Source organism: Musca domestica, unplaced genomic scaffold (genome assembly GCF_030504385.1).
Source record: "Musca domestica strain aabys unplaced genomic scaffold, Musca_domestica.polishedcontigs.V.1.1 9, whole genome shotgun sequence".
NCBI classification, from domain to species: domain Eukaryota; kingdom Metazoa; phylum Arthropoda; class Insecta; order Diptera; family Muscidae; genus Musca; species Musca domestica.
The window spans coordinates 5,907,952-5,933,426 of record NW_026712435.1 but is presented as its reverse complement, the minus strand read 5'-3'; the positions used below and the strand labels follow the sequence as shown (position 1 = coordinate 5,933,426).

Below are 25,475 nucleotides of genomic sequence, written 5' to 3'. Positions count from 1 at the left end.
TTGTTCCAGAAATAAACAAACAGAACAATGTTGACAACTTTGAGCATGCGAAAACCACTTACAAACACCTAATATAAGAGCGTGCGCTCTGAAATTTGCTATCGCAAATTGGAAATGGCAGCGTACGACGCTTTTCATTGTTTCATTTCATTTCATTGTTTTAAATACAGAGTTTAGATTAAAATATATGTAGTTTAAAAAAAGGTGGCATAATGTATAAAAAAGTGGCACAAAAATTAAAAAAGTGGCTCATTTAGGATCAAAATAAAAAAGTGGCACAAAGGTATCAAAGCCCAAAAAAGGGAACTGATGAGGATTGGTGGCTCTTTCCGAAACCTAGATATTCCCTGCTTTACCCCATGGTAAACATTACCATCGTTCTTCACTAATAAACAAACGTTGTTTTTATAAAAACAACGATAAAGTGATTAAGCCTGATCATTTTGCAACTATGGTAACCCGAACAAACAAGCCAACACTGTTCCATATATATTAAATATATATACTTTGTATTGAAGTATATATATACTTGTATCCACGCATAACTTTACCTGCATCCAAGCATATACATATACTTGCATCTAAGCATAAATTTACTTGTAGTACCCAAACATATTATATGTTTGAGACTGTAGCAAACATATATATAATTTTTTGCCCAATCAAACTTTTAATACCCTCAACACAGTGTTATAGGGTATTAAAATATATATATAAAACGTAAGTAAAGATGAAAAATAAGTAATTTAATAGCCGATGGTGAGCTATTTTGTTCATTTATGGCGTCAAATCCAGCTAATAAAATGTACATCCGTGGAAAACCGGCTTATTTTTGTGCAAGGAATCGGTTTGTTTTTTAATTATTTATATTTTGTAATAAAAATAAAAAACAAATAAACTGCATTAACATATATCTGCTGATAAGATTTAAGCCAAAGTTGTTTTGATGAATCAGATATTATTTTCTCTCGAGAGAGAAGAAATCTTATTTTTTCTCAGTAACTTCTTAATGAATAATGTTACTGGGGAAGTAAACGAACGAACCTATTATGTGTTTTATGCTCGACATGTTTCTGGGGTCACGGCGACAGTTCACTGAAGTGTATAAATGCGTCGGCTGATTTTCCATATGGGGTTATTGTAGGGGAACGTGTCAATAATACTACTTGGAAGAGGGAAACAAAAACGGCGTCGCCTATGACTGCGCAACAACTAGTACAAAGCCATCAATACACATATGTTTGCAGGTAATTAATTTGTATGCAAGAAGTATTTGTCCGGATGACAACAGACGGAAGACCTTCAACACACAAAGTGACACTAGCAGCGACACAAATCCTATCATACAATCATAGAACTCCGTCAACGTGAATTAAATCCAAAGTGGTTTAATTGTGCTAGGTATTTGTCGTATATTCACTTTGTTAATATTAATTCAGTGATATGAAAGTAGTTTTAAGCCAACTGTGTAGTTTTTTTTTTAATTTTTATGGTGGTATATCTACCGATTATTAACTGTACAGCCGATTTCAGATATTAGCTATAATTGGGCATTTAGGGTTCTCGTTGAAATCGTCCACTCTGTATGGCCCGAGCTACAATTAGCAAATATTTCCTATAATATTTGGATATCGGTATTTGAATTACTGTTTTATATGTCAAAACCTTTTTTTAATACCCAGTATTTGGGTAGATATCTGGATATTTACTCGTTTCCTCCAATTTCCGTGTACCACACATAGGTAGGTTGTTGTGAAAAATTCTCAAAAAGCGTCCAAGTTTATTGCATATCACTGATTCCATTACAATTCTGTGTTTAATACACTTGTACACAATTGGAAAAAGTTTTCAATGGATGTGTTTCTAAATTTGTTGAAAATGTCTTGGAAGCAGTGAAAACATCTTGGAAGCAAAGTTACACGCGGTATTGCTATAAGGTGTTACAAAAGGTATTGCTATAAGGTGAAATTCACAATAATATGAAAATTCAAACCTTTATAAGTAGTCTCAAAATGCTTTGGTCAAAATCCAGGCCAATAGAGATTAGTTTTCTAATGTTTAAACTCCTTTCCAAAAATATCTTTGAATTATTTTCGAAAGACCCTATTATTACAATATTTTCATTGAAATTGTTTTGTAGGAAACAACAATGTTGTTTCTGTAAAATTATAAATTGTATCATATTCGGCGTGTGGAGTCTGAGATACAGTTGATCCTTCAAACATAAAAATATTCGAAAACCAAAAAAAAAAATGATGTCCACTCAATTGTTGGCTAAGCAATTTTCCTTTAGTTTAGATTTAGTTCGTTGAACTGAAACAATGTTTCACCATCCACAAGCTTTAAACAACAATTAGGGAAAAATGCCAAATGAATTTATATTCAATCTGCAAGGGGTTTTATCTATGTTTATAAAAATATTTAGGAAATATATTCTGGTTTTTATTATGCATCTTCCGGAATTGTTTACCCGCGATAAAGCTAAGTCGTTCCTACAGCGGTCTGTGTCTTTTGAAAACAATTAGAAAGTCCTAGTCACAAATAAATTTGAACGATTATTTAGATACTTGGCTTACCTTACTGTCGTTACATGATGTGACGTATGCGTTCTGGTCTCTTTGTGTCGTGTCGAATAGCTGACCACCGTTACGTGACGTGTGGCTGTTCGAACCACTTTTCGAACACGGCTACGACCGTCGCCGACCACAACCACAATCGGTGGTTGCTGCTTATCGGAGCCATATTGGAGAAATGTTTCAGAGTGTGGTTTGTCATACAAATCGGTGTCTGCCATTTTCGACTATGGCATAAAACCTAAAAAGTCAATATGAAGCGTTGTTGTAGCTTTAACTGTCACCAATATATTTTCTTTGGTTTCTTTCATTTCTTCGACAGCTGAGCAAAGAACCGTGTTTTAGCATTGTTTTCGTTTTTTATGTTCTATTAATCGCGATTATATCGATTTGTAGTGCATAAATATCTGAGGCGCAACGGATAAAAAAAGTAATACAATTTCGTTTTCACATTTTCCAATTGCTCCATCAAACACTTTCGCGGGTCGTCATATTGGATTCACAACCATAAACTTAATTATTAAAAAATATATTGATTTAATCGATTAAACGCCCTAGAATAGTTGATACAAGCCGAACTAGTTTATTGGAAAACAGAACTGGATCTGCTTTCCATCATATAGCATCTAATCTCGCAATTTCAACAAAATTGTTGTTCCACTCAATCACAACTTTTAGTATAAATTGTAAATTATTTGTGATACGAAGTTAGGACAGTTTCAGAGTACTGGGAAGTACAAAATCGTACACAAAACGCCATATGTAATGATTTCAATGTGGATCGCATGAAAATAATTAGTTTTTTTATGCTAAGCAATAAGACTATTAAGAATGCGAAATTTTTTGAATTCCCTATCTATGTATATAAGATTGTAAAAGGGTGATTGGCTAATAAACGCCCAGAAGATCCGACTAGGCCTTGAAACTTGAAGTTTGACATGGAGGCAGCTGTGGGTCGGTAAAAAGCTGATATTTGTTAACAATTCTTACTCAAAACTATGTTTTTGAACATCGGTACGCATAGGATACAAACAATGCATAATGTATATTTTTTAAAAGCATAATAAATCACAAATCTGACTTATGTAAGCGGCACAATTTTTATTGTAATTAATATCTCCACAGTAATTTCGAAATAGAAGTAATATTCATGGCGAAAATTATGATAGATATTCACCTACTGTCGGTTTTAGGTATTTTGAATAGCCTGATCTTATTTTTCAGCCACAGGCTTTAGTTTGAGTGTTAAAACCGTATATAATATAGAACTTCCCCCATGTGGAAACTCAACTCAATTTTAGATATTGTAAGCTTAGCTTGGCTTAGCAACATTTTCCATTAAAATGAGGTCAAATATAATTTCTCTTTTACACTCATTACCATAAGATGGGATTTTTTTCATTTAAATTGTGCGTTGGAGACTCCATAAAGTCCGTAATAATCATCATATTTCAAATATTCTTATTTTTTCATGTTTCTGCCACAATTACCGACTGAATAAGTCCCAGTTTAATATTTCAGAGTTTATTTCATATAGACGTACATCCAACATCTATGTTCCCAAGCAATATTCTCTGGAGGGTTACTACTTCAATTATTTTCTGACCACACATTGGTTGGGAAAGTAGACTTGGGGGTTCACTAATGGGGAAATATACGATAAGATGGTTCTCTGTCCCGGAGTAGCCCAAATACAATTTTTTAGCCAAATCAATTGATGAATGTGGTCAAGACCAAGATGGGCCCTACTCCAAAAATTGAAAATTTTATGAGAAGAGGTTTTCTACAAAGATGGCAAATAAGGGCCAAAACCAGTTAAAAAGTGTGAATCGGTTCTGCCGACAGACTAATACCCTCAGCCAATGTTCGATTATTTAAAAATATTTTGACTTCTGTTATGATTATTCAAAATGTTGACCCTCTATGGAGTGGGTTCCGAGGGAATGGGCATATATTGTCTATTTCGTATCGGACCTAAATAAAAACGATATAAATGTGGGGTAACTTGGTAACAGGTTGGTAACTCCTTCACTGTACGTGACACATGTGATCATTTTTAGAAAATATTAACATGTGCGTGAGGTACCAGGTATAGTCGACCATAGTATTCCATATTCATGCTTTATCTAATACATATAAAATATTAGTATGGGCAAAATTACAAGAAAATCGAACATCCATATCCAATTTATGGGAAATCATAAATGAGGTTTCTGGTTGAGAGAAATATTTAGATATAGAAAGATGTAAAGAATCGCTGACTTGTTTCGCAAGTTATGACACATAAAAGTATTGAAAATTGTGACCCTTTGTGGGTGAGGTAACAAAAGGGGTCCGCAGATATATATCATCTTCATAACAGATCTTGTATTAGAAAAAATGTTTGTATGTGTGAAATTTTATGCTTATTTCTTTTTCATTGAGCGTTTTGTTTTATAAAAACTTGAACCATATGTGAGGCAGTTAGCAAAAGAAATGTTCCGATCTCTACGATCTTTATAACAGATGCTGTGTTTATGGAAATATTGAGATGTACCAAGTCTGGAATGGAATCGGATGTTAGTTTCGCTTTTTATGAGCTTAATGGATATTCAAAGTTTTCAACCTTTGTGGGGGAGGTCCCAGAAGGAGTGGACCGATACATTCCATCTTAATACAAGATCTGGAGTTTATAACAATATTGGGATGTGTGAAATTTTAAGACAATCGGATTCTTACATCACATTTTATAAGAGTTATAATTATTCAAAATGTTGACTCTTTGTGGGGGAAGCACTTGATGGAGTGGTTTCGTCCATTTTCGCACCAGACCTAGCACTCATTCAAATATTAGCATTTGCAAAGTTGGAGCAAAATCGGATTATCCTTTCTCTTTCTGTGCAGAATATATATATTTTTGAAAATTTCGACCATTTGTGGGGGAGGTACCAAAAGGAGTATACCGATGCCATCGTAACACCAAACCTTGGGTTAATACAAATATTCGTATGTGTGAAATTTGAAGGCAATCGGACCCTTACATCACATTTTATAAGAGTTGTAATTATTCAAAATTTTGACCCTCTGTGGGGGAGGTAATTGATGGAGTGGACCGATATTGTCCATTTTCGCACCTGATCTAGAACTAACGACTACAAATGTCCTGAAACGGATTTGGTCTAAAATGACCTAAGGCCTTAAGCCATTATTTCGACTTGGCACGTTTTGAAAGTATCAAATGATATATACCCTCTTTAGCCATATGGCTGAGGGTATAAATATGAAAAAAAGTGGCCCAGACCCCGAAAATAGCTTAAATCATATAATGGTGATACCTAAACATGTTCATTTTTTTCAAGGATGGTTTCTTCCCAAATTACCAACATTTGCCGAAATTAGTATGAAAATATGGTTAAAATGTAAAGTATACTTGAAATCGGGTTGTACCCTTATCGGGGGTTATGGCCCATATCATGACCAGCAAAAACGATTGAAGGTATCTTTAAAGTTTAGGAAGAATTTGCGGAAGGATATAAATCCTTTTCTTACTAAATGTCCAATGCGCCCTACTATTTTGCACCCTTTGAGTTCTTATTGAACGGATTATTGTCATATGAAAGAAGTTGGTCCACGTTTTCAAATTAAACCCATAACGCTTTGTCGGTCATTTTGTTTGTTTAAATGTGTTTGCATCTTCCATGAAAGATCGCCATTTAACACCGCCATCATTTCATTTTTAATATTATTCATTCAGAATTCAAAACAATAAAAAATGTACACTTCAAACTAGCATGTCAAATTGAACAAAATTCACACCAAAAAGATTTTTTCATTCACATTTTTATTGGCATGACAATATGCGATTTTTTTATTTTGACAACTGTGTGAGTTGTCAAAATCCGTCAACCAGTTCTTGAGTTACATGGTGAAAATAATTCTTTATTTTGTTCACAAAAAACGATTAAATTTAATATGATAAGCCAAATTGAAAATATTGTAGAAGAAGAAGATTGTAAAGCGAAATGTATAACAGCTTCGAATAAAATGAATATTCCCAAACAAATAGAGCAGCCGGAACACAAACTATTAAGGATTTGCCTAAGGTCGGCATTTTGCATTTTTGACATTATAACTAATCAAAAAAATTTGTTTAAAATAATTGTTCTTAAGAAATGATATGATTTTGGTGTATTTATCCACAAAAAGAACAATTTAAAAACTGAAATCTCTTCATCCTTAAAAATGAGTATTGAACACGATAAAAGCTGTCCTAAGTTCGGCAAAGGTTTGACATCTTTACAAAGTGCGATGAATTTCTTTATTAAATTATTTAAATTGTCTATGTTATATGGCTTTATAAACTAAAAATTAAACTATCTTATTAAATATAATATTGGAACATGCCTTAACGACAATTGGAATGTGGTGCTGATTCCTTTCAAAAATCACTATTTTAATAAAATGACAAAATTCAAACTTTGTTTATTATTTAGAAAACTAATCAAAAATTCTGCTGCCATTTGCCGATTTATCGGCATTTTGACGATTTTTCACTCTAAAAATAGAAAAATCGGATTTCCGATTTTTGCCTCAAAAATTACGATATTTTAACGATCAGAATTAAATGTTGCTAAAACACATTTTAGAACATCTAAACGAAACAAATAAAATATATTTGTCTTTTTAAGTATATTTTCAATGTTAATAATAAGACTTATAAATTATTTCAAAAAGAATCCATCTTAATTCACAATATACGGTCTGTCCCAGAACCTGCAAGAAGCTACTAGCTTTGTAATATTTTTCGATATTATAAAGGGAAAATCGGTTATCGTAGGAAAAAGTTTTACATTCTTGCAGTTCTGGAACAGACCAATTAATAATCAAATCTAGAAGTGTTCTTAGTAATTCTATAAAATAGAATTTTGACTGACTTTATAGATACAAATCAAATATTGGAACTAATTTAAATTTATTTTAATATTTAGGATTTTTTGATACTTAAAGAGTAATGAGAAGAGAAATAATTCTTTGTTAGACATTTCTAAAAATGACCACACTTTAATTTTAGGAACTGATGAACAAATAGGGAGTTACACTTTCTAACTTTTGAATTGAAACGTGGCGATTCCAATTTTGTCTGAATTCGCACAAAAGATCATGGCAAATTTGGAATTAATTTTTAGTTATGTACCTCAAGTAAATTGTTCTAAAGTTTGCCTTTAATTAAATATTTAAAATTGTTTTAATACCAATTTGGCAATAAATTACTTAAAATGTGTAAAAAACACGTAATATTTGTAACGTAACTAGAGTTCAGTAGAAAAAATCAACCATATACAGACAAACTATAAAAAATTACCCGTTTCGGAAAACACGGGTCTTTTTTTAGTATTCCACCAAAAAGGGATTATTCATCGATGACTTTATAAAAATACACTGTGTTATACGTAAATCTTAAAGATTTCACCAAACATATAATTTTTTATTTTTAACTAAAAATGTGTACACAATATAATAATAATGAGAATTGATAACTGTTTTTGGAAAAATCTACATTTTTTATAAAAACTAATTTTTATACAAAACAATATGATATCCTTTTCTTTAAATACATAGTTGTGCATATTTACTTTCTGCTCATTACATGAAATAAACACTTTTGTTTTGTTAAATATGTATTAATTTAATAATTTATACGTTGCCAATGTTTTGACGATTATTAAAAATGCAAATGCCCATTTTTTGTTTTCTGAAAAATTGACTATTTTTCTTGAAATTTTGTTGGCAGCCCTGAACAGCGTACAAACGAAACGATTAAGGATCCACTCACTAAGTCACAAACTTTTAAATGTTTATACCTTACACCACAAGGTGGTCAGGGTATTATGTCTTTGTACATTTGTTTGTAACAGGCAAAAGGAAATGAGAGTCGATTTATGCATGTCCGTCCGTCCGTCTGTTCATGTATTTTTGTAAACAAAGTACAGTTCGCATTTATTGCCCTATCCAGATGAAGTTTTGCACAAATCATTTGTTTGGCCCAAGGACGAAGCCTATTGACATTGGAGATAATCGGTCAAAATTCAGATATAGCTCCCATACATAACTTCGTCCGATTTACTTTTATTGTGCACCAAACGTCTAATATTTGTCCAAATAGGACGGAATTTGGCACTTACGACCGAATTGAGTCTAGAGGGTAGTATGTCAAATTTGGTGAAGATCGGTTCAGATATAGCTAAAGCTCCCATATATACTGTTCATCCGATTTGTTATATTTGTTACCCACAGCCGTAATATGCACTCCGTAACAACGCACAGTGGGTGAAATGCTCAAAAACGGAGATTAATTCAGGGAATTATTCTATCGCTCTGAAATTTTGTTCAGACATTCATATTACCTCTAATATGTTTGGCATTAAAAATGGGACATATCGGCCCACGTTTCGGTAAGGCCCCCATATAGCGTCACTTCCTGATTTTTTGGTATTTTGAAGGTTTCGGTCATAATTTCAAACGCAATTTGAGTTCTGAGCGGACAAAATCTCTCCCTGCTAAATTTTGTGAATATAAATCCAGACAATTCCGACAATTCCGATGAAAAATTTGGGTAAAATCATAAAAATACCGAATATCAGGGGGTACCGTTATATGGGGGATATACGATATCGTGGACCTGTATAGACAATACGATATCGTGGACCGATATAGCTCATCTTTGAACTTGACCTGCCTGCAGACAAAAGAGAGATCTGTGCAAAATTTTAGCTTAATTCGTTTAGACTGTAGCGTGATTACAACAGACGGACGGACAGGGCTAAATCGTCTTAGAATTTTACGCTGATCAAGAATATATATACTTTGTTGGGTCTAAAATGATTATTTCGATGAGTTACAAATGCAATGACAAACTTAATATACCATCCATACTTTTTTGGTGTAGGGTATAAAAAAAACAAATAAAACAGAGAACAAGATCAAAGTACATTCACCGCAAAATCTGTTGACTATTTTCACCATTTTTTAAATTAAACATAAACTGCACGAGTTTTTGTTGATTATGAAAGATGACATTTCATACTAAAATACAAAATTAAAATTTTAAGACCTTCTCTATATAATTTTTGTAAAACTCCACATACTTTTCAGATATGGCGAAAATATGGTAAAATTTTAAATTAATTTTTTAAATATTTTTACATCATTATTTTTAAAACTTTTATATTCTAAAACACTGATAACTACCTGTATTCGATGTTTCAATTTTAAAGTAGTAACTTTTGATGAAAAAAAAAAAAACTAAATTATTGCACTTCAAAAAAACCAAAGACAATTTTTCCCTTCTTGCGAAAATGTGAAATATTTCTTAACTTTGCCACTGTGTAATTAAAAAACTAAACAACATATGACTGAAATTTTCGGTACTGAAGTAGAATTTAGTGTTCTATAATAGTTTAAAAACATTTATTCCAAAATACGAATTTCATTTTTCAATTAATCTGTGTTTTGTGACTTCACCGCTCTGTGCAACGATATTCCGGGAAATATATGAAATACAGCTCAGAAATATCTTTGCCAAATTTAATCGATATCGGTTCCGATTTGGACATAGCTGCCATCCACATATATATATATATATATATATATATATATATATATATATATATATATATATATATATATACAGCAAACGTTTGCAAACATTTCCTGGCCATTCGTTCGCAAACGATACAGCTCGGCAATACTATCCAATACTATTTACCTTTCTTGATAAAATTCCACAAAAATGTGGGTTTGCTGAATCTTGCAGATACAAGTACAAATATGTTAACTTGACCACGAATTCTTCGTCCAGTAGATGAGTTGCCACCGATACTTTGGGAAATACTGACATTAAAACTAAGGGGCAGCAAAGCGGGCCGGGTCAGCTACCATACATATTTATTATTTTCACTACTTTAAAATAATATTCAACCGATTCTGTGTTGAATTACATACAAGAACGAATCGCCAATATCATTGTTTAGCTTAAGAATATTTAGCTTTGACCTCGGTCTAAAGACTACATTCGTATTTTTGTATAAATCTTTCTGTGCATTACCAACCGTTGCATCTGGCTAACAGAACGTTAAGTATGGTAAGAGACTAACAGCGGACGGAAGCTATAGCTAGACAGGTTAAAACTCGACACAATTATACCATACACCACAAATTCACGCTCACAACTATAGACAAATTTAAGATAGTCATTGAAATGTGTTTCTGACTCGTTAGCGTAGCGAGTGGTAACGACGGCAAAACGTACAGCAAATGACAACAGCATGCATATGTAGATGTTTTCCAACCTTGATGAAATGCAAACAAGTTTATCTAGCTTCAGTTAAGCACGGGCGGAAAAAGTGGTTTGCACGATTTCATTTATACTAAAAAAGTTATTATCGCAAAAATTCGCCAGCTATAGATGGTATTCTTGGGAAGAATGCACGCATTAGTTGGATCAGTTATTATGTGTTGGGCAGCAACATTTCCGTGAGATTTTCTTGGATGTGTATTCCCAAGCAATGTAATATGTGCCAGATATATTACTTCAGTAGGCCCTCCTAGCAGCAATCAATATATATCTGAATTTCTTTCATATGGAACTGAGTCTCAAAATTTCATACCTCAAAATATTCCTGTCAATATAAATATATATATATATAGGAATATTTTGAGGTATGAAATTGTGAGACTCAGTTCCATATGAAAGAAATTCAGATATATATTGATTGCAGATATATATATATATATATATATATATATATATATATATATATATATATATATATATATATATATATATATATATATATATATATATATATATATATATATATATATATATATATATATATATATATATATATATATATCGTAAAATGCACTGATAATTAAACAATATGCGTCAGTGTGTCCGCCAATCTATTAAAATCTCTATAGATCGGTGTACCTGGACGGTACTGTTTTAAGGGGCCATACCAAAATATATACCTATAGTTTAATGCTCGAAACAGGTTAAATCAGGAGGTACCTTTATATAGGCGCTAGTCTAAAACATTGACCTACATTGCGAAGAGGTTTTCCATCCCTTAGAGGCCAAGATGCCAAATATGGGCCGATCAATTGAATAATACGGCAAGGCCCCGGAAAGTTAAAATCAAGGCGATCCATTTATATGAGGGTTATACCAAAACGTGGCCCCCCACTTTTGAAAGGAAATTTTCTTTTTCCTATAAACTCAAGTTAGCAAAATTTGTCGAAATAAGTTTGAAAAATATAAAAAATACTTGAAATCGGGGTATACCCTTATATGTGGGCAATATCAAAAAGGTAGACCAACATGACTATTTTGTACAACTACATATAACACATTGGATTTTATCAAATGTAAAACTATATCGTAAATTTTGCAAAGTATAGAGCAAAATACTTGAGGCCTTTTGTGTATGGTTAAGGCTATATATATTGGATCCTAAAAAAAGTATAGCATGGTTACCCAAAGCCATTTTTTGAATTTTGATCTACTAACCGAATATTATCCACTTAGAATTTTCCAACCCCCAGATGTCGTTACTCGCTATTGCATAAAACGGTACCTGTGATTTAAGTACAGTAAAGAAGAATTCTCGGAGGATACTGATACATTTCTTAAAAATTTTAAATTCGCTCTACCATAGTGTACAGTCTGCATATTGTGTAGTTGTATTTTACGTTTTGAGTTTTCATTGGGCGGATTATAGCCATATGAAAGAAGTAGGTTCACGTTTTGATTTGAGCCCAATACAGCTGCGTTGGCCATTTTTGTTTGTTTGAATGTGTTTGTTTTGAATGTGGAAAGCTAGATGCCAATTGCAGCCAAATGATAAGCCAAATTGAAAAAAATCGTACATTATATACAATTGACAGAAAAGAAAAAAATCTTCACCTTGTTCGCTGGTTTTTTACAGCAAATGATTAAAGGTCCTTACGAATTTTGTCAGTTCAGATTTGGATATAGTTCCTATATATATCTTCGGTCGATTTCATGTACTTCGTTGTATGTAAAATTTTAATGACATTTGCAATGGAAATTGGTAAAAAAAAATTATTGAAATCGGTTCAGACTTGGATATAGCTCCCATATATAATTTTGGCCGATTTCGTGTATTTGATGCACCAAACACGCTACGTATGTCGAATTTCAATGAAATTTGGAATGTGTAATGGAATTTGGTACAAAAATTAACTCGTCAATTTATATTGAAATCGGTTGAAGTTCATGTATTTGAAGCTACGCATGTCAAATTTGGTCTAAGAATAAATTTAGTTAAATTATATTGAAAACGGTTAGGATTTGAATTCTATTTTATTAAACAACATAGACCCACTTGAATTTGTTTTATTTTCATCTAAAAACGGGTTTCGTTTATAAAATTTTGAATGCATATACAACCAAACGGGGTAGCAAGACGTACAGGGTTCAGAGAGTCCAAGTATAACAGGTAAAAAAAGCAGCTACGTTCGGTCGGGCCGAACTTTTTATATCATCCTCCATTTGGAAGGTACTTAAACCTAAATGAAAACCGTTATATGGGGGCTACACAAAGACGTGGACCAGCTGTAATACCCATTACGAACTTTAAATACGAAATTTTGAAAACGGCTGGGACGATTTGACTTAAACTTCCTTTCGGTTGTTTGAGGTTACAGTAGGAAGGTTTTAATGAAAGAATTTTTTGAGAAAGGCTCCAAGAAAAGTCGTGAAATGAGAATAATCGGATTTTTTTGCAAGAACTTATGTGGAATTATTCTGGAATGGCTTTCATGATAAAAGATGGATGCGTGAATTTAGGGTGAAGGAGGATAGTTCTGTGTCGGATCTATACGCTAACTTAGGCTCTAAGAAATTTCGAAGAGATTGTCCAATTGGTTTGAGAACATTCATTCCGTATATTTTCTGTTTTGAAGGGAATAATGTTTTGAATGGGAGAGTTATTTGCTGGATTAATACCACCTATGTCCTACAATAATTGTGATTTCAAGCGCAATTCTCAAATGCAAGGCAAACGTACCAAATGAAATTAATGGAGAAGTAGGCATATTGCACATCTAAATAGAAGAAGACCAGTGGTAAATCTGGAATTGAATAGTGCTTTTTACGAATACGTCTCTGTAATTGCCTAAAAAGATCTTCACTCGTTTCATTGTCTGTCGTATAGCAGCTTGTATTGCATTGAAGTTTCTATTGGAAACTCCCCCCCCCCCCCCCCCCCCCCACAAATTTATCTGAAACAACAAACAATACAGATAAAATTATCTAAATATTTGTCACATACACTTCCAAAATTTTTAAGAAAAATTATATATAACAAACAAATACTACATATTTGCTTTCAGATCCAAGAACCTACGAGGCAAACTTTCAAATGAGATCCATAAATTATGAGATCTGTTGAGTAAATTTGAATTTTTAACGGTTTTTAGATAATATAGCAGATAAGTAGTAAATTAAACAATATTAAGAAATCACACGAGAAGAGAGCAGTTTTAGTATGAGCAGACTTCATTTATGACAAAAACTCAGAAGAAATACAAATTTATATCAACACGTAAGTATGAGTGTTCACTTAAAATTTTGATTTGAATGGAGTTGCCTTTGATAACGATTCTGCATATGACTATGGCTGTTGGAAGATTGCCTAACATCTATTTCGACGTTTGTACTTTCCCCAAACTTCCAATCTGTTAAAAAATCATTAAGTAATATGTCGAAACATTCAGTAATGGCCGAAATGACATATAATTAGTAAGGACGAATACTGCCGTGAGGGAAAAGTTAAAGTTAAAAATCTACTTTATTGCAAATTCATAAATATTTTACTTGAAAAAAAAATATTACCAGATATTTCTATATAAAATTTTAAGGCAAGACAACGTTTGCCCAACGTTTGCTAGTTTGTTTATTATGATCATACAAATTGTATAATTATGAGACCCAGATCGAACTATGATTATACGTAAAATGCTTTTTTTATGCATACGTACACGTTATTTTGGAGGTCCAGTCTATATAAGTTCACGTACCAGTACCCGTAAATGTTTTGAGTGTCCTGTGGTGCAATTCTCGGGATTGACGGCACTGTTGCTATTGCTAGAATTTGGCGACTACTGACGGAAATTAAAATCTGATTTATGGAATCGCTTCCAGCTATATGGCTTTTACTTCATGTCAACGCTTTTTAAGGGTTCATTCATTCAAATATTCGGTGTGCGACATTATTCACCGGAATTTTTTCAAATTTCGTATATAAAGTACGGAACCGTTACTACAGCCTATGACACAAATTACTTATGCAGGAGTACGTCCTCGTATAGCCCCCATATAACGGTTTTCATTTGACCGGTATTTTCCGACGGAATTTTTTTTAAATTTCTTCCAAATGGTGGAGGTATATAGCTGCATTTTTACTTGTTGTACCCTCCCATACATAGTATGGAGGGTATATTAAGTTTGTCATTCCGTTTGTAACACCTCGAAATATACATTTTCGACCCCACAAAGTATATATATTCTTGATCAGCATAAAATTCTATGTCTACTTAGCGATGGCCGCCCGTCTGTCCGTCTGTGGAAATTACTCTAGCTTCCGAAAGAAATGAAGTAGGTTGATAAAGTTTTACTCAAATATGTATTTTGTCTGCAGGACTGTTGGTATTGAAAATGGGTGATGTAGGTCCACGTTTTGGTATTGCCCCCATATAATGGTACCTCCCTTTTTTTCGGTATTTTGGTGATTTAAGCGACATGATTCACCAGAAATATTTTAAATTTGGTAATTGAAGTTCATAACAGCCTATGACAGAAAATTGTCTGTGCAGGTCCACGTCTTCTTAGAGCCCCCATATAACGGTACCTCCCGATATTTGGTATTTTGATGAATTTAGCGTCATTGTTCATCGGAATTGTTTCAAATTTGGTATCTGAAGTTCGTAATTTATACTACAGCCTAAGACAGAAAATTGTCAGTGCAGATCCACGTCTTCGTATATCCCCATATATCGGTACCTCCAGATATTCGGTATTTTGATGATTTTAGCGACATTATTCACTAGAATTGTTTCAAATTTGGTGTTTGAAGTTCCTAATGGATACAACAGCCTATGACAAAAAATTGTGATGTTTTTATCTACATTATTCACCGAATTTTTTTATTCAAGTTTCGCATTTGAATATTGTAATAGTTTATGACAAAATTTGCCTATGCAGGTCCACGTCGTCGTATTGGCCCTAATATAACGGCTACATTCGGTATTTTTAAGATTTTAACGGATTTTATTTTTTTTTAATTGCCAAAATCGTTCCAATTGGTGGAGGCCGATCTTATAGTTTCTTCTTTTTATAGTTTCTTCGTCGAGTTGAATGTTGTTTTTTAATTTTCTACAAAGAGTATACCGTTTTTCTAAAACATCTAAAGCCAGATAACATTGGGTAGTGAATCTTTGGTGCTTAGTTTACAAACCTCCTCTGAATATTACTTCGCCGGCAGATTAGCAGTCTAAAACTAATATGCCGAGTTTTTTCCTCGTAACAAACACTTGAACTGTGAACATTCTGTTAAATATGATTTATATGTAGTTGGTTATCATTAAAACAACATAAGCTTCCCTTTAAAGTCTCCTCTGATTTCCAATCTTTTTTATTTATATTTTGCCTTTGAAATTCTGACATTTGATGAGATTTAATCAATTTTTGATTTTTCCCTTCAAATCCAATTTGAAAAAACGCCTTTTTTTAAAAACTGCACAAATATGCGAAATTAGTTGATTAACAATAAAACCAAACTGAAACTTTTCCCATTTTAAAAATGAATTATGAAATTAGGTACTAAAATGATCATTATTTTGGCACAATGTTGTGTACTTATATGCCTTATTTTGAGACATGGCCTATTTGTACAGTGGATTCATATTTATCATAACATTCCTAATTGAATAAACACATTTTATTAATTTACTGATGTTTATTATGTTGTAGCTGTCATTCGCAAATATTGTCGCAGTTGCGGAACAAGCCACAGGGTCATAACTATAAGTACGTGCATCTGTATTTGTAGGAGCACATTAGAGTGCTTTAACTTAAAGTGTCCCACTCGAATAGTTCAAGGTAAGTGACCATAAAAAAAGGTGCTTGTTAAAAAATTTTGACATTGTTAAAGTATGCGCCGTCGCACGTAGTTTATTTGGCATAAGCTCTATATCGTACAACCTTTCAGATTAATATTCGCTTTAAAATCAGAGTTGTTTTTATTTATCAAAATATGTAAAAGGCGAGTTGAAGGAAACACGACTTAGACTCAATATAAAAGTAACGATTTATGAACTTGAGTGACAAATTTTACCCGATTCGTTGGTGAATGGCTAGAATCTCCAGAATGTGGGTAATATAAAAAGTGGGCCTATTATATAAATTATATTTTAGGTGGCGATTTCACACCATCAAAAACCAAAGACTTTAGATTCGGTGAAAAGAATACATCAACCATCTTAATATTTGCATTATGCCCAAAAGTTAATCCTGTTGGTTTTTTACCGAATTAAACAAGAAATGTCATATTATATCTTATTCCGTTGGAAATTATTGCTTATACGTTTTTAAGTCCCAGGTCGTTGGTTTTGAAAAAGAAAATTGAACAACCTCCTCTTACAGTGTTCGTTTAAATACTCCTTAAAACGGCCTTAGCGATTTTCATAAAATTTGGTATTTATGTTGCAGGTTTGAAAATTGATTACAAAGGAAATACGAGGGCAGTTCGGAAACTTCTTAGCCTAGCAGGTATAAACAAAACAAGTTAAGTGTTTTGGATACTTCCACCTCTGTTATGAACAAATGGTAAATTTTGTTTCGATCTGGCAACTCCTTCATATAGAAACAGATGTTCAAAAAAGACGCATCCGCTACACCACAAGGTGGTCAGGGTATTATGTCTTTGTGCATTTGTTTGTATCAGGCAAAAGGAAACGAGATAGACCCATAGTTCCTTTTGATGATCTACATAGAATCACATTCTGAGTCGATTTATGCATGTCCGTCCGTCCGTCTGTCCATGTATTTTTGTAAACAAAGTACAGTTCGCATTTATTGCCCTATCCAAATGAAATTTTGCACAAATCATTTGTTTGGTCCAAGGACGAACCCTATTTAAATTGGAGATAATCGGTCAAAATTTAGATATAGCTCCTATATATATCTTCGCCCGATTTACCTTTTATTGTGCACCAAACGTGTAATATCAGTATGCCAAATTTGATCGAAATCGGTTCAGATATAGCTATAGCTTCCATATATATTGTACTCTGTAACAAAAATATTTGGGGAAATATATCAAATACAGCCCAGAAATAAATTTTCTAAATTTTATCGAGATCGGTTCAGATTTGGATATAGCTACCATATATAACAGATTTACCTTTGATTGTGCACCAAACGTCTAATATTTGCCCAAATGGCTTATGGCCGAATTGAGTCTAAAAGCTAGTATGTCAAATTTGGTGAAGATCGGTTCAGATATAGCTATAGCTCCCATATATACTGTTCATCCGATTTGTTATATTTGTTACCCACAGCCGTAATATGCACTCCGTAACAACGATATTTAGGGAAATATATCAAATACAGATCGGTTCCGATTTGGATATAGCTCCCATATACATTTTTATCCGATTTCAAATAATTGTGCACCAAATGGGCAATACAAGTCCGAATTTAAAAGATACAAATGCGTCGGCATATTTAGTACTTTGAACTTTAAATTATAATTATAATCATAGCGTGTATGATTGAATTCTCCCATAAAAACTTTTAATTGTTATGCGGAGCTCTACACAATTAGTGGTGTAGGTATCATAAAGTCGTCCCCGCCCGACTTTAAGACTTTCTTCACTGGTTTTACAATGAAAAAATTAGAAATGCTTGATGTCATTAAATATTTACATAAAAAAGGTTTATCGGGACAAGAAATTCATAATGATATGGTGAATGTGTTAGGTGAAAGTGATCCTTCATATGCACAGTAAATAATTCTGTTGCTGAATTTAAACGTGGTCATACAAGCATTGAAGATGAGCCACTTAGTGAACGTTTCTAATTACAATAAGAAGGTTTTTACGAAAGAAAAATTTGATAAAAGAAAAAAAAAATAATTTTGTCATATATTTTTTATTTTTGTCATTTGTTATATCGCATGAAATCTTAACCATAACAAACAGTGCATTTATATCCTTTCTGTCAAAATACTTAAATTACGTTACAATTTACTTAACATATCGTTACATGTCCGATGTAGACAGGATATTTTCTGGACAGTTTGCTTGAAAAATCTATTTTTTTCTATTATTCTGTTTCAGAAGCTCAAGGGACGGGGGAACAGTCGTAACGGAAATGACATAAGATAACAATTTATATCTTCTTAACATTACAATATTCCGAATCGACTACCATTGAAGTTGAGAATTCAACAAACATGGCTGGACGCAAGGGGATGCAACATCTCCAATAGAATCTGGCCCACACTCTCGGAGAAGAGAACAAAGTCGCTAATGTCATTGTCTAAACCTGACTTGAAACTTGTGGTGGGTATCATCACAGGTCACTGCAAGGTAAAGGCAATGACCTCGAAATGGGACAGCGATGACATTGATTACTGTAGAATCAGGACGAAGAAGAAATTGAGACGATCGAACATCTGCTCTGCCACTGTCCAGCACTCATTAAGGTGAAACACAGGTTGGTGGGGGAACAAGTGTCACATGATTTGTCTACCTTCTCTAACACTCACCCTACAGTAATTCTTCAATTAGCCAGAAGATTTAAGTGGCTAAAGACGACACGGCAAGATCTTTAGCCGTGGATCACCCTCATAAATACATTTTATAACCTCTAACACATTACTTTTTTCTACTATTCCAATTAGGATGAATTCCTATTTCCTATTAGGATGAACACAATGGACCAGCAGGTCTCCGAGTGGAGCGGTTACCAAAAAGGCAACCGCGCGTCCTTTAACCTAGCCTAAACTAACCTATATCATCTTAAAAATATGCGTCAAACAATCAAACAATAGTTAATTGAGCCTTTGAGAAACTGACCAGTGGCATTATGGTCCACAATTTAGTTGATAAAGAAGTTGCAACTCAAGAGCACCAAACAGCTTTTGGTGTGAATAGCACTATAGTTGCATTATAATACTTTCGTATGTCCAACTTCTCGCAGAAAACACCCGCACCTGTTCCCTCCTCCGACTTCAACCGACCTGAAGTCTAGGACGGGAGACATGTGTTCCAGTCCTACAACATGACTAGTGTTCCACAAGTCCGTTTTTTATTCATTTATTTCTTAAACTTGAAATTTAGCAACTCTCCAGTACCATTTGATGTGTATTTTAAATTGTATATGTATAAGGTATATTTCATCTCTGCAAAATCCCACAAATAAAAGTAGTTAAAGAATGAACTTTTAAAATTGTTGAGAGAACTAATTTATTTAGAAAGTGGAGAAAAGAAAATTTGAAACATCAGTGTTTGTTTAGTTCGCTCTAAAAATCACCTTATCTATTGCACCCAATATAATATGAATTTGTAAATGTTATATTTTTTTATTTATCACAAGAAAAAGTATTAACACCTAGACCCTGCAACTTATCTCTTAGATTTTGTCTCATTTCGTAACCTGTAAGGAAATGTTAAGAAAACAAGATCCGTCTATAGTTAATTTTTGGCAACTACTTAAAATATGATTTAAATAAGCAAAGAGAAATTTGACATTTTATGAAAGTGAAATAAATGATAAAAAGGAATGATTTTATGTTAATATTACTTTGTACATTACTTGTAATGAGTTAATATACAGGGAAACGTTTGCGATAAGTTTTGTACTGTTTCGTTTCCAATGTTGCGTCATCCAGCAGAGTACATTTCAGTTTTGTTTTTGTTTCCACTCATACGCACAAGCAGTACAAAATAAAAAGTAAGTCCCGATATCTTAATATCGGCTTTGTTTCGTTTCGTACTTCGAGAAAATACAAAACGAAACGATTACAAACGTTTGATATAGTTTATTTTGGTACGCTTCATACCACTATATCTAATTGGACTGATTTGTAATTTTAGTCATAGCAGTAATTGTCATACTTTTGAATTCATTAATGTGGATACTTCTTCGTGTACTCCTGAGTTCCACAAGGTTCAGTACTACGGGACATCCTTTTGTGTGATAGACGATAATAATCTCCTAACCGTCATAAAAACGCATTGTTGACAAAAATTGGTCTTCGATGATATTTTTCTATTAATTAATTCAAAACTATATAAAAAACAAGTAAAAAAACAGTAAGTTCGGCCGGGCCAAAATTTGAATACCCTCCACCATTTGGAACGAATTAGGAAATTTTCAAAAAACTAATATCCATTACAAATTCTGTTAAATGGTCATATGGGGGCATACGATATCGTATACTCTTTGTGTAGAATTTCGACAATTCCATCGAAAAATGTTGCTAAAATCATTAAAATACCGAATATTGGGGGGTACCGTAATATGGGGGATACACGATACCATGGATCAATATAGCTCTGCAGATAAAAGACAGACCTGTGCAAAATTTAAGCTTCCTATCTTAATTCGTTTTGACTGTAGCGTGATTACAACAGACGGGCAGACGGACGGACAGACAGGGCTAAATCGTCTTAGAATTTTACGCTGATTAAAATTATTATTTCGATGAGTTACAAACGGGATGACGAACTTAATATACCCTCCATACTATGTATGAGAGGGTACAACAAGTAAAAATACAACTATATACCCAACCATTTGGAAAAAATCCGTCGGAAAATACCGGTCAAATGAAAACCTTTATATGGGGGCTATACAAGGACATAGTCCTGCATAAGTAATTTGTGTCATAGGCTGTAGAAACGGTTCCGTACTTTATATACAAAATTTAAAACAATTCCGGTGAATAATGTCACACACTGAATATTTGAATGAATGAACCCTTAAAAACCGTTGGCATGAAGTAAAAGCCATATAGCTGGAAGCGATTCCATAAATCAGATTTTAATTTCCGTCAGCAGTCGCCAACTTCTAGCAATAGCAACAGTGCCGTCAATCCCGAGAATTGCACCACAGGACACTCAACACATTTACTTGTACTGGTATGTGAACTTATATAGACTAGACCTCCAAAATAACGTGTACGTATGCATCAAACACTCAAACTACGGGCCGACAACGCGGACGTGTGCAACCAGTACTGAATAAAATAAGTGGCATATTAAAGGTCAACCTTTTTGATCACAAATAAATAACCACACTAGAGTAACTTGCAAGACAGTCTGAAAACCACAATACACTCATCCATGAGAAGAAGTAAGCAATTATATTTACCTATGTAGTATGTAATTCACATCCATTAGAATCAAAATGTTTGACTAGAGACCAATTGAATTGAAAAGGGCGAATATATTGCATAGTTGTAACAAATCAAGCATAAAAAGTACAAACGTGTATTTTAAAATATATGAACATATTTCATCCAGTAGGTATAAGATATAACCCAAACATTTGTTATATTTTTACAAATGTGATGTCGAAACATTCGCAATATCAAAAGGCGAACAGTGTGGAGAGAAATTTGATGGCACATAATCTACTCTGACATACCGATAGACAAACAGTCACACATAAACTATAACCATCGCACACTCAAAGATGAATCTTACACATAGGTGGAAAATACAGGGCGGAGGGGACTAATAAATACATGTACAATGTACAATGACAATGATGACGACGACGACAACAAATGAAATAAATGACAAAGTAATAATACCTGGGTATATCTAACATGCACAAAACGAATAGTTAAATACTGTACGAAAAACGTAAAAGAGCAATAACAACAATTATAGAGACAATATGTCCGTCCATATCCAATTCCATAGCAAGCGAGAGTGTTTGTTGGAGCAAAGTAGTTTCTGTTTTATTTGCGTTTTTCGATTTTATTTTCAACAATTCGTATGATTTGGGCGTAGAAGTGTATGTTTGTATTTATGGCTGTGTGTGTGTGCGACTGAGTTGCTGCGAGTGGTTTACAATGGGGTTTCTTTGATGTGGGAACACAACAAACATAACATAGTACACAACATAATAGTAACAACACTAACAACTTTGCTGGGTGTTTCTTCTTCATTTCATTTCCTTTCTTTTCATTTCCTTTTGGTTTTCTTCTTCTAATTATTCACAATGTAAACTTATTGTTTTAATTCACTTGGCGTATATATGTGTAAGTATGCATGTGTACGATTTATTGTACTTGTACTTGCTCTTGTATTTGTATTTTATTTCGCTTTTATTATGACCAGTTGTTCGGGTGGCGAACGACGTTATTTTATTTTTTCTGTTTTGTTGTTGTTGTTGTTGTTTTTGTCGATTTGTATTTTATACACTTGGTGGTACATGGTGGAGAAAGGCAATCATGATTTCCATGACGTTATTTTGAGCGTTTTTATGTGGATCGCAGTTCCATAACTGGGCGTCGTTTGCCAAGCTGTCCAGAGTAGTCACAACAGCTAGATATCTACCATCTATCCAAACAGAAATAGAGTATGAATATGTCAAAGTCGATGTTGAAATAATTAATAAGGGAGAGAGACAAAGAGCATAAGAGACGGCGCTGGCAGAGTAAAACAGCAACAAATTTATATTTTCAATAATTTTTTTGACTTTCTATTTCGCAACACTACTTAAATTCTCTTGGGTTCACATTTCACATTTGCAAACGAAAAAGTGGAAAATCACTATTGCACATTTAAAACACTTAGGTCGATTTTGTTCAACGAAATGGAAAATAGATGTAGAAGAAGAAAAGCTACCATATTTTGCTGGTTTTGCAAACACGACACAACATCCAAAAGAAGAAAAGGTAGCTTTAATACGCTTCCGACCGCTCACGATTGTAAACTAAAGTCTGTTGTCTCAATTGAATTTGTGAATAGCCAACGAAGCCTGACTTGGAATACTCGTCATCGTCGACAACAGCATGTATGTATGTTTGTATATATATAAATGCATGTACGTAAGCATTGCGCTTGCATGTGAATGTATGCGTGTGCTTTGTGCAAGTCCGACGATAAAAGCTTGGCTTACATTTAAGCTTGTCTCTATTAAGGCCATGCTATTTGCTCAAACAACGATCCACATTGTGTGTGCCATATGCGGTGGTGCGGTGCGGTTCGGTTCGGTCCCAAATGGTAGAAGAGAGCAGTTGAAACAAATAAGCGAATAAGTAATAACACAACAAAACCGACAACAATTTTACCGCTAATGCAGACTAACAACAACTATAAACAGTTGCATTGGAAATTGTTCATTCATTTCTGAAAGGACCCCTACCAAAATCTTTTTTCACTTTGCCTTGTGAATACTATTTATTGATTTCTCCACAAACTAAAGGCGAACAGCCCTTCTGCTATACACAATGGTCGGATTTTCTAACAAATTTAGAGGTAGCTTAAAATAATGTTTACATAATGTATATAAGAGTATAATTGGAAATTGGCACAAAATCTAGTTCAGGTATGCCCAAAATGATGGAGTCCCAAACTCGCTTACTTGCCCAACAAAGTAGATATATGTATTTAATATGGCATGATTCGATTTGGTGCAAAGCAGAGCATAGTTCAGCTTAGTTCACAAATTTTAAAAGTATGAATAACCGCATCTTGAATTAATAGTCAAATGAGTCACGGCTGGAGAAGTTGGAGAAACTTCGAACATAACACTATTTCTATCAACAAGATCTAGGGTATATATGGATTTCAAATGTCCACAATACGTTGGAAAATATAAATCAGATACAAAGCAAAATAAATTAGGGATATGGTGAAAGTATTTACTCCCCTGCAAACGAATATTAAACTTATATCAGATGCGAAAAGGGACAATATTTCATGAAGCACAATCAAGAAATAAGTTCTCGATTTTTTCAAACTCCAAAGTTAGCCAAATTTCAAAATTTGGAGATATACAGTTGTCAGTAAATTTTACGAATTTTTTTATTTTAATTTATAAAAATTTACGCAAATGTTGCTGAAACTTAATTTGACGTTTTTTTAGTTTTAATAAAAACATGCACCACTTTTGGCACAAAGTTTCTAAATATTATCTATAAAATTAAAAAGCAATCCACCTTTATACAAGCAATAAAAAAGTAGTTTTTCCTTTACTTTGCCATTGGGTTTCCTATTAAAACGTGATCAGTACCCATTAAGACTTCCAAAATTTGAAACCATTCCGGTGAAAAATGTCGGTAATATCTTAAATCTACTGAATAAAGGGAGGTACCGTTATATGAATGTTACACAAAGGCGTTGGCCTGCATTGACCATTTTCTGTCGTATGATGTAGTAGTCATTATGAACTTCAAATACGAAATTTGAAACAAATCCAGTGGATAATGTCGCTAAAATCAGCAAAAATACAGAATATCGAGAAGTACTGTTATATGGCGGCTATACGAAAACGTAGATCGACATGTCTCATTTACAAAATTAACTTGCCTACTGGCAAAAATACACACGTGTGCAAAAGTTTAGCCTTCTATCTCAATTCGTTCGAAAGATAGCGTGATTACAACAGACAGACATACGGACATCGCTAAATTGAATAGAATTTAGAATTTTCTCTGATCCGGAAGATAAACACTTTGTAGGGTCTTACATGAGATTTACAAATGGAATGACAAAATTAATATATCATCCATAGAATGGTGGAGGGTATAAAAATGTGGTGGGCAACCTTTACGTATGAACACCACTGTGGGCACACACACACAAACGTAGCCC

At 33.4% G+C, this 25,475-nt stretch overlaps 1 protein-coding gene across 9 annotated transcripts in view; it reads right to left on the bottom strand.

Moving 5' to 3' along the window:
• The window catches only part of LOC101896486 (uncharacterized), a 92,602-nt gene that overhangs the window by 30,157 nt on the left and 36,970 nt on the right, over positions 1–25,475 (bottom strand). Inside the window, exons 1-2 of one of the 9 annotated variants that reach the window (XM_059131715.1) lie at positions 23,505–23,613; positions 2,577–2,980 (exon numbers count right to left, since the gene is read on the bottom strand). The exons of 2 other annotated variants lie outside the window; for them this stretch is intronic. In XM_059131715.1, coding sequence (XP_058987698.1) covers positions 2,577–2,794 — 218 coding nt within the window. In that variant the 5' untranslated portion in view covers positions 2,795–2,980; positions 23,505–23,613. Of the gene's footprint in view, positions 1–2,576; positions 2,982–10,660; positions 10,684–22,462; positions 22,495–22,796; positions 23,427–23,504; positions 23,650–25,475 lie in introns of those variants that run through there. 6 more of the 9 variants (XM_059131717.1, XM_059131719.1, XM_059131721.1 and 3 more) reach the window with 6 other exon arrangements.